At 47.9% G+C, this 10,713-nt stretch overlaps 1 protein-coding gene across 1 annotated transcript in view; it reads right to left on the bottom strand.

Annotated features, from left to right (window-relative positions):
- Positions 1-390: 390 nt before the first annotated feature.
- sycp2l (synaptonemal complex protein 2-like) overlaps positions 391-10,713 on the bottom strand; it is a gene marked incomplete at both ends in the record, with an annotated part of 28,894 nt that continues 18,571 nt past the window's right edge. The window contains 11 exons of the mRNA XM_083940886.1: positions 391-469; positions 2,875-2,933; positions 3,298-3,397; positions 3,803-3,897; positions 4,008-4,339; positions 4,428-4,467; positions 6,335-6,466; positions 6,533-6,582; positions 9,010-9,097; positions 10,248-10,369; positions 10,400-10,529. Coding sequence (XP_083797012.1) covers positions 391-469; positions 2,875-2,933; positions 3,298-3,397; positions 3,803-3,897; positions 4,008-4,339; positions 4,428-4,467; positions 6,335-6,466; positions 6,533-6,582; positions 9,010-9,097; positions 10,248-10,369; positions 10,400-10,529 — 1,227 coding nt within the window. The remainder of the gene's footprint in view (positions 470-2,874; positions 2,934-3,297; positions 3,398-3,802; positions 3,898-4,007; positions 4,340-4,427; positions 4,468-6,334; positions 6,467-6,532; positions 6,583-9,009; positions 9,098-10,247; positions 10,370-10,399; positions 10,530-10,713) is intronic.

The following is a 10,713-nucleotide window of genomic DNA, read 5'->3' as shown; positions in this document are numbered from 1 at the left end:
GTGAGTTTGTTGTTGTGTGTCTGTTGTTGTTGTTGTAAATAAACAGGCGGCGCTCGTTGCCACGGTAACAGATGTCAAAGAAAACTTTATTCGTCTGAAAAACAAACAAAAGGTAAAGAAACGCTTCCTCTCAGGGACTCTGGACCTGGACCTGGACCTGGACCTGGACCTGGTCCTGGACCTGGTCCTGGTCCTGGTTCTGGTCCTGGACCTGATCCTGGACCTGGACCTGGTTCTGGACCTGGTCCTGGACCTGGTCCTGGTTCTGGTCCTGGACCTGGTCCTGGTCCTGGACCTGGTCCTGGACCTGGTCCTGGACCTGATCCTGGTTCTGGACCTGGTTCTGGTCCTGGTCCTGGTTCTGGACCTGGTTCTGGACCTGGTCCTGGATCACACGTCCTGATTGGATGAACCCGTTGTTGGCTCGATGGAAGCTCCGCCCCCAAACTCTCCTTCCAAAGACTTCAACCTGAGACCACAAATTATTTCAAAATAAAAGCAGCTCCTAAATGATCAGTCAGAGACTTTCACAATAAAAGCAGCTCCTAAATGATCAGTCAGAGACTTTCACAATAAAAGCAGCTCCTAAATGATCAGTCAGAGACTTTCACAATAAAAGCAGCCCCTAAATGATCAGTCAGAGACTTTCACAATAAAAGCAGCCCCTAAATGATCAGTCAGAGACTTTCACAATAAAAGCAGCTCCTAAATGATCAGTCAGAGACTTTCACAATAAAAGCAGCCCCTAAATGATCAGTCAGAGACTTTCACAATAAAAGCAGCCCCTAAATGATCAGTCAGAGACTTTCAAAATAAAAGCAGCTCCTAAATGATCAGTCAGAGACTTTCACAATAAAAGCAGCTCCTAAATGATTAGTCAAAGACTTTCACAATCAAAGCAACGGTCGTAAACAGGCGTAAACAGTCGTACACAGTCGTAAACAGGCGTAAACAGTCGTAAACAGACGTACACAGTCGTAAACAGACGTAAACAGTCGTAAACAGACGTAAACAGACGTAAACAGTCGTAAACAGACGTAAACAGACGTAAACAGGCGTAAACAGACGTAAACAGGCGTAAACAGGCGTAAACAGGCGTAAACAGACGTAAACAGACGTAAACAGTCGTAAACAGTCGTAAACAGTCGTAAACAGACGCAAACAGTCGTAAACAGACGTAAACAGACGTAAACAGACGCAAACAGTCGTAAACAGACGTAAACAGACGTAAACAGACGTAAACAGACGTAAACAGTCGTAAACAGTCGTAAACAGACGTAAACAGGCGTAAACAGACGTAAACAGACGTAAACAGACGTAAACAGGCGTAAACAGACGTAAACAGGCGTAAACAGTCGTAAACAGACGTAAACAGGCGTACACAGACGTAAACAGACGTAAACAGGCGTAAACAGACGTAAACAGTCGTAAACAGACGTAAACAGACGTACACAGGCGTAAACAGACGTAAACAGGCGTAAACAGACGTAAACAGACGTAAACAGTCGTAAACAGACGTACACAGACGTAAACAGGCGTAAACAGACGTAAACAGTCGTAAACAGTCGTAAACAGACGTAAACAGACGTAAACAGTCGTAAACAGGCGTAAACAGACGTACACAGACGTAAACAGGCGTAAACAGTCGTAAACAGTCGTGAACAGTCGTGAACAGTCGTAAACAGTCGTAAACAGACGTAAACAGGCGTAAACAGACGTACACAGTCGTGAACAGACGTAAACAGACGTAAACAGTCGTAAACAGACGTAAACAGACGTAAACAGTCGTAAACAGACGTAAACAGACGCAAACAGACGCAAACAGACGCAAACAGACGTAAACAGTCGTGAACAGTCGTAAACAGACGTAAACAGACGTAAACAGACGTAAACAGACGTAAACAGGCGTACACAGTCGTAAACAGACGTAAACAGACGTAAACAGTCGTAAACAGGCGTAAACAGTCGTAAACAGACGTAAACAGACGTAAACAGTCGTAAACAGACGTACACAGTCGTGAACAGACGTAAACAGTCGTAAAGAGACGTAAACAGTCGTAAAGAGACGTAAAGAGACGTAAACAGTCGTAAAGAGACGTAAAGAGACGTTAACAGTCGTAAACAGACGTAAACAGACGTAAACAGACGTAAACAGTTGTAAACAGACGTAAACAGACGTAAACAGGCGTAAACAGACGTGAACAGACGTGAACAGACGTAAACAGACGTAAACAGTCGTTAACAGTCGTGAACAGTCGTGAACAGTCGTAAACCTTCGTAAACCTTCGTAAACAGACGTAAACAGGCGTAAACAGACGTGAACAGACGTAAACAGACGTAAACAGACGTAAACAGGCGTAAACAGTCGTGAACAGTCGTAAACCTTCGTAAACCTTCGTAAACAGACGTAAACAGGCGTAAACAGGCGTAAACAGACGTGAACAGACGTGAACAGACGTAAACAGACGTGAACAGTCGTGAACAGTCGTGAACAGTCGTAAACCTTCGTAAACCTTCGTAAACAGACGTAAACAGGCGTAAACAGACGTAAACAGTCGTGAACAGTCGTAAACCTTCGTAAACCTTCGTAAACAGGCGTACACAGTCGTAAACAGACGTAAACAGACGTTAACAGTCGTAAACAGGCGTAAACAGACGTTAACAGACTTAAACAGACGTAAACAGAAGTAAACAGACGTAAACAGACGTAAACAGTCGTAAACAGACGTAAACAGACGTAAACAGACGTAAACAGTCGTGAACAGTCGTGAACAGTCGTGAACAGACGTAAACAGACGTAAAAAGGCGTAAACAGTCGTGAACAGTCGTAAACCTTCGTAAACAGTCGTAAACAGTCGTGATATGGATCCAAACCTCTGCAGGTTTTCGTCGCAGAAGGAGCTCAGCCGCTGAATCTCCGACTGGAAGAAACTCTGCAAGAAAAAGACGCAGGAAACATGAGCTCGTTAGCAATTACAGAACGTTAGCTAGATACCGTTAGGTTAGCTTTGTGCTGCTAACAGGACGTGTACTGCTAACAGGACGTGTGCTGCTAACAGGACGTGTGCTGCTAACAGGACATTAGCTGTGTGCTGCTAACAGGACGTTAGCTGTGTGCTGCGAACAGGACGTTAGCTGTGTGCTGCGAACAGGACGTTAGCTGTTTGCTGCTAACAGGACGTTAGCTGTGTGCTGCTAACAGGACGTGTGCTGCTAACAGGACGTTAGCTGTGTGCTGCTAACAGGACGTTAGCTGTGTGCTGCTAACAGGACGTTAGCTGTGCGCTGCTTCAGTACCAGGATCTGTGTGTTCATGGTGTTCAGGGTCGTCGAGTTCTTCTGCAGCCGGTTCAGCTGATCAGTGACGCTGTTCTCGAAGCTCTGCAGCAAAACCAACCTGCACACAAGAGACAGGTGTTAAAGGGGCGGGGCCTGTGTATCTGACAGGTGCTAAAGGGGCGGGGCATATGTATATGACGGGTGCTAAAGGGGCGGGGCCTGTGAATCTGACAGGTGTTGAAGGGGGCGGGGCCAGTGTATCTGACCGGTGTTGAAGGGGGCGGGCCCGTGTCTATGACAGGTGTTGAAGGGGGCGGGGCCCGTGTCTATGACAGGTGTTGAAGGGGGCGGGGCCCGTGTCTATGACAGGTGTGGAAGGGGGCGGGGCCTGTGTATCTGACCGGTGTTGAAGGGGGCGGGGCCCGTGTCTATGACAGGTGTTGAAGGGGGCGGGGCCCGTGTCTATGACAGGTGTTGAAGGGGGCGGTGCCCGTGTCTATGACAGGTGTGGAAGGGGCGGGACCTGTGTTGATGGACAGCTGTCAGCAGGGAGGAGACGTGTCGTTGACACTCCTTCAGAGAGAGAAGGATTTCCGTCTCGACGCTCGTCCAGCAGCTCTGGAAACAACAACAACAACAACAACAACAACATGGTTCTTATTAATGAAAGTTATTGTTTTATATAAATACATGTTTTAAGAAACCTGGATCTTCTGGAACCTTCTCACCGTGAACTGTTGCTCCAGCTGGGATTTGAAGGTGTTGAAGGCAGCCGTGATCCCAGACGTCAGGTCCGACTCTGGCTCCACCCCTGACGCTTTCACAGGCCCCGCCCTCTCGACCGGTGACCCCGCCCCGTCACCGGATGGCCCCGCCCCCTCAGGTGAGGACCCTGAGGACAGGTGAGCAGCTGATGGATGAAGCCGTTCAGCGATGGACTCGGACCCTCCGTGAAACAAAGAACCAGACAAACCTGGAGAGTGTGACTCCTCCCCCTCCGGCTGAGGCTCCGCCCTCCTCTTGTGGGCCAACACGCCCTCGGTTTGGTCTGACAGGTAACCTTCACACAGACATGTGACATCATTACAGCGCATCTTTAATTATGCTAATGAGGTGTTACAACAACACATCTACCACACGTATCTGACCTGAGTCCGCGGCTCTCTTCCTGTCCCCGCTGAACACTTCCTGGAGACAAACAGGAAACAGGTGACAAACAGGAAACAAACAGGAAACAGGAGACAAACAGGAAACAGGTGACAAACAGGAAACAGGTGACAAACAGGAAACAGGAGACAAACAGGAAACAGGTGACAAACAGGAAACAAACAGGAAACAGGAAACAAACAGGAAACAGGAAACAAACAGGAAACAGGAGACAAACAGGAAACAGGTGACAAACAGGAAACAAACAGGAAACAGGAAACAAACAGGAAACAGGTGACAAACAGGAAACAGGTGACAAACAGGAAACAGGTGACAAACAGGAAACAGGTGACAAACAGGAAACAGGAAACAAACAGGAAACAGGTGAGAAACAGGAAACAGGTGAGAAACAGGAAACAGGTGAGAAACAGGAAACAGGTGAGAAACAGGAAACAGGTGACAAACAGGAAACAGGAGACAAACAGGAAACAAACAGGAAACAGGAAACAAACAGGAAACAGGTGACAAACAGGAAACAGGTGACAAACAGGAAACAGGAGACAAACAGGAAACAGGAAACAGGAGACAAACAGGAAACAAACAGGAAACAGGAAACAGGAGACAAACAGGAAACAGGAGACAAACAGGAAACAGGAGACAAACAGGAAACAGGAGACAAACAGGAAACAGGAGACAAACAGGAAACAGGTGACAAACAGGAAACAAACAGGAAACAGGAGACAAACAGGAAACAGGAGACAAACAGGAAACAAACAGGAAACAGGTGACAAACAGGAAACAGGAGACAAACAGGAAACAGGAAACAAACAGGAAACAAACAGGAAACAGGAAACAAACAGGAAACAGGAGACAAACAGGAAACAGGAGACAAACAGGAAACAGGAAACAAACAGGAAACAGGAGACAAACAGGAAACAGGAGACAAACAGGAAACAGGTGACAAACAGGAAACAGGAGACAAACAGGAAACAGGAGACAAACAGGAAACAGGAGACAAACAGGAAACAGGTGACAAACAGGAAACAAACAGGAAACAGGAGACAAACAGGAAACAGGAGACAAACAGGAAACAAACAGGAAACAGGTGACAAACAGGAAACAGGAGACAAACAGGAAACAGGAAACAAACAGGAAACAAACAGGAAACAGGAAACAAACAGGAAACAGGAGACAAACAGGAAACAGGAGACAAACAGGAAACAGGAGACAAACAGGAAACAAACAGGAAACAGGAAACAAACAGGAAACAGGTGACAAACAGGAAACAGGAGACAAACAGGAAACAAACAGGAAACAGGAAACAAACAGGAAACAGGAAACAAACAGGAAACAGGAAACAAACAGGAAACAGGAGACGAACAGGAAATACTCGATGCTTTCAATGTGAAAATCAAACAAATGTCTTTCACCGCAGAAACGTCTTCTCCAAACTCCACCTGGTCCTTCGCCGCCACAGGAGCCCCTGAGAGACAGACAGGTTCAACCCAGACGCAGACGAGACAACGCTACACGACGTTCCTGTGGCGTGCGTTTCTCACCTGCGGTGTGCGTTTCTCACCTGCGGCGTGCGTTTCTCACCTGCGGCGTGCGTTTCTCACCTGCGGCGTGCGTTCCTCACCTGCGGCGTGCGTTTCTCACCTGCGGCGTGCGTTCCTGTGGCGTGCGTTCCTCACCTGTGGTGTACGTTTCTCACCTGTGGCGTACGTTCCTGTGGCGTGCGTTCCTGTGGCGTGCGTGCCTGTGGCGTGCTATCCTCACCTGTGGCGTGCATGCCTGTGGCGTGCATGCCTGTGGCGTGCGTTTCTCACCTGTGGCGTGCGTGCCTGTGGCGTGCGTGCCTGTGGCGTGAGTGCCTGTGGCGTGCGTTCCTGTGGCGTGCGTTTCTCACCTGTGGCGTGCGTTTCTCACCTGTGGCGTGCGTTCCTGTGGCGTGCGTGCCTGTGGCGTGCGTGCCTGTGGCGTGCTCTGGCGTCGAGTGTCGGATCTGGTCGAACAGGAACTCCGCTCGGCTCAGTGGCGTCTGAAACGAGAGGACGCTGTTCTTCACGTCACTCTGACGGTTTTCATCAGCTGCTGGTGTCGTTACCTTGGTTACAGAGGACTCGTCGTCACTGCTTGGAGACGACAGCGGCAGAACTACAGACAGACAGGTGAGAGGTGAGACAGGTGAGGGGTGAGACAGGTGAGGCAGGTGAGAGGGGAGACAGGTGAGACAGGTGAGAGGGATGAGACAGGTGAGGGGTGAGACAGGTGAGAGGGGAGACAGGTGAGAGGGGAGACAGGTGAGAGGGGAGACAGGTGAGGGGTGAGACAGGTGAGAGGGGAGACAGGTGAGACAGGTGAGAGGGGAGACAGGTGAGAGGGGAGACAGGTGAGAGGGATGAGACAGGTGAAAGGTGAGACAGGTGAGAGGGGAGACAGGTGAGACAGGTGAGGGATGAGACAGGTGAGGGGTGAGACAGGTGAGAGGGGAGACAGGTGAGACAGGGGAGACAGGTGAGAGGGGAGACAGGTGAGAGGGGAGACAGGTGAGGGGTGAGACAGGTGAGGGGTGAGACAGGTGAGAGGGGAGACAGGTGAGGGGTGAGACAGGTGAGAGGTGAGACAGGTGAGAGGGGAGACAGGTGAGAGGGGAGACAGGTGAGACAGGTGAGAGGGGAGACAGGTGAGGGGTGAGACAGGTGAGAGGTGAGACAGGTGAGAGGGGAGACAGGTGAGAGGGGAGACAGGTGAGACAGGTGAGGGGTGAGACAGGTGAGAGGGGAGACAGGTGAGACAGGTGAGACAGGTGAGAGGGGAGACAGGTGAGAGGTGAGACAGGTGAGAGGTGAGACAGGTGAGAGGGGAGACAGGTGAGACGTGAGACAGGTGCATAAATGAAATAACTGACATCAAAAGTATTTGATGTTTTTATGCAAATGAGACGATGACTTTAGCCCCGCCCCTTCTGCCCCAGAGACAAAATGGACACTCGTTAATTTAAGAGTTAATTAACGGTCTCACTCTTCAGGACACTTGTTTATTTAAGAGTTAATTTAAGAGTTAATTAACGGTCTCACTCTTCAGGACACTTGTTTATTTAAGAGTTAATTTAAGAGTTAATTAACGGTCTCGCTCTTCAGGACACTTGTTTATTTAAGAGTTAATTAACGGTCTCACTCTTCAGGACACTTGTTTATTTAAGAGTTAATTTAAGAGTTAATTAACGGTCTCACTCTTCAGGACACTTGTTAATTTAAGAGTTAATTAACAGTCTCACTCTTCAGGACACTTGTTTATTTAAGAGTTAATTTAAGAGTTAATTAACGGTCTCACTCTTCAGGACACTTGTTTATTTAAGAGTTAATTTAAGAGTTAATTAACGGTCTCACTCTTCAGGACACTTGTTTATTTAAGAGTTAATTTAAGAGTTAATTAACAGTCTCACTCTTCAGGACACTTGTTAATTTAAGAGTTAATTTAAGAGTTAATTAACAGTCTCACTCTTCAGGACACTTGTTTATTTAAGAGTTAATTTAAGAGTTAATTAACAGTCTCACTCTTCAGGACACTTGTTAATTTAAGAGTTAATTTAAGAGTTAATTAACAGTCTCACTCTTCAGGACACTTGTTAATTTAAGAGTTAATTAACGGTCTCAATCTTCAGGACACTTGTTAATTTAAGAGTTAATTAACAGTCTCACTCTTCAGGACACTTGTTAATTTAAGAGTTAATTTAAGAGTTAATTAACAGTCTCACTCTTCAGGACACTTGTTAATTTAAGAGTTAATTTAAGAGTTAATTAACAGTCTCACTCTTCAGGACACTTGTTAATTTAAGAGTTAATTTAAGAGTTAATTAACAGTCTCACTCTTCAGGACACTTGTTTATTTAAGAGTTAATTTAAGAGTTAATTAACAGTCTCACTCTTCAGGACACTTGTTAATTTAAGAGTTAATTTAAGAGTTAATTAACAGTCTCACTCTTCAGGACACTTGTTAATTTAAGAGTTAATTTAAGAGTTAATTAACAGTCTCACTCTTCAGGACACTTGTTAATTTAAGAGTTAATTAACGGTCTCACTCTTCAGGACACTTGTTAATTTAAGAGTTAATTAACAGTCTCACTCTTCAGGACACTTGTTTATTTAAGAGTTAATTTAAGAGTTAATTAACGGTCTCACTCTTCAGGACACTTGTTTATTTAAGAGTTAATTTAAGAGTTAATTAACAGTCTCACTCTTCAGGACACTTGTTTATTTAAGAGTTAATTTAAGAGTTAATTAACGGTCTCACTCTTCAGGACACTTGTTTATTTAAGAGTTAATTTAAGAGTTAATTAACAGTCTCACTCTTCAGGACACTTGTTAATTTAAGAGTTAATTAACGGTCTCACTCTTCAGGACACTTGTTAATTTAAGAGTTAATTAACAGTCTCACTCTTCAGGACACTTGTTAATTTAAGAGTTAATTAACAGTCTCACTCTTCAGGACACTTGTTAATTTAAGAGTTAATTAACGGTCTCACTCTTCAGGACACTTGTTAATTTAAGAGTTGATTTAAGAGTTAATTAACGGTCTCACTCTTCAGGACACTCTTGCTCTTCGGTTTCTTCCTGTTGAAAGATTTCATGTTTTTTTCTGCAGAAGAAGAATTCTGGACCGATCCGCTCTGGAGAGACAGACAGGTGAGAGACAGACAGGTGAGAGACAGACAGGTGAGAGACAGACAGGTGAGAGACAGACAGGTGAGAGACAGACAGGTGAGAGACAGACAGGTGAGAGAGAGACAGGTGAGAGACAGACAGGTGAGAGAGAGACAGGTGAGAGACAGACAGACAGGGGAGAGACAGACAGACAGGTGAGAGACAGACAGGTGTCAGACAGACAGGTGTCAGACAGACAGGTGAGAGACAGACAGGTGAGAGACAGACAGGTGAGAGGCAGACAGGTGAGAGACAGACAGGTGAGAGACAGACAGGTGAGAGGCAGACAGGTGAGAGGCAGACAGGTGAGAGACAGACAGGTGAGAGACAGACAGGTGAGAGGCAGACAGGTGAGAGGCAGACAGGTGAGAGACAGACAGGTGAGAGACAGACAGGTGAGAGACAGACAGGTGAGAGACAGACAGGTGAGAGACAGACAGGTGAGAGACAGACAGGTGAGAGAGAGACAGGTGAGAGACAGACAGGTGAGAGAGAGACAGGTGAGAGACAGACAGACAGGTGAGAGACAGACAGACAGGGGAGAGACAGACAGACAGGTGAGAGACAGACAGGTGTCAGACAGACAGGTGTCAGACAGACAGGTGAGAGACAGACAGGTGAGAGACAGACAGGTGAGAGACAGACAGGTGAGAGACAGACGGGTGAGAGGCAGACAGGTGTCAGACAGACAGGTGTCAGACAGACAGGTGAGAGACAGACAGGTGCGAGACAGACAGGTGAGAGGCAGACGGGTGAGAGGCAGACAGGTGAGAGACAGACAGGTGAGAGACAGACAGGTGAGAGACAGACAGGTGAGAGGCAGACAGGTGAGAGACAGACAGGTGAGAGACAGACAGGTGAGAGACAGACAGGTGTCAGACAGACAGGTGTTAGACAGACAGGTGAGAGACAGACAGGTGAGAGACAGACAGGTGAGAGACGGACAGGTGAGAGACAGACAGGTGAGAGACAGACAGGTGAGAGACAGACAGGTGAGAGACAGACAGGTGAGAGACAGACAGGTGAGAGACAGACAGGTGTCAGACAGACAGGTGTCAGACAGACAGGTGTCAGACAGACAGGTGAGAGACAGACAGGTGTCAGACAGACAGGGACCTGGAACACCCTCCTGGCGGCCTCCTCCAGGTCTGGGAGCAGGTCCCCGTTGAAGCTCAGCTCCACCGTGTGACCCCACGTGTCCTGGTGCATGATGGGATTGTTCAGCCGGACGCTGAGGACGGCGTCTGCCCCGGTGCATCATGGGAAACAGAGTTTTAGAGCCGGCAGCAGCATCAACACAGACGTGAGGACGAGGACCCACTGACCCTCTGCTCTCAGCTCCAGACTGTAACGCTGCAGGTCCTCCTGCAGCAGGTGGATGGACCCCCACAGGAACGCCTGGGACAGGGGGGACACGGGGGGGACGGGGGGGTGGGGGGACACGGGGGTGACGGGGGGACACGGGGGGGGGTGGGGGGACACGTGGACACGTGGGAAACAGGGGGGCGGGGGACACAGGGGGGACACAGGGGGATGGGGGACATGGGAGACGGTACATGGGGGGACGGGGATGGTACATGGG

Source organism: Echiichthys vipera (assembly GCF_963691815.1).
Source record: "Echiichthys vipera genome assembly, contig: SCAFFOLD_64, whole genome shotgun sequence".
Classification (NCBI taxonomy): Eukaryota; Metazoa; Chordata; class Actinopteri; order Perciformes; family Trachinidae; genus Echiichthys; species Echiichthys vipera.
This window is presented reverse-complemented; position numbering and strand designations above follow the sequence as displayed.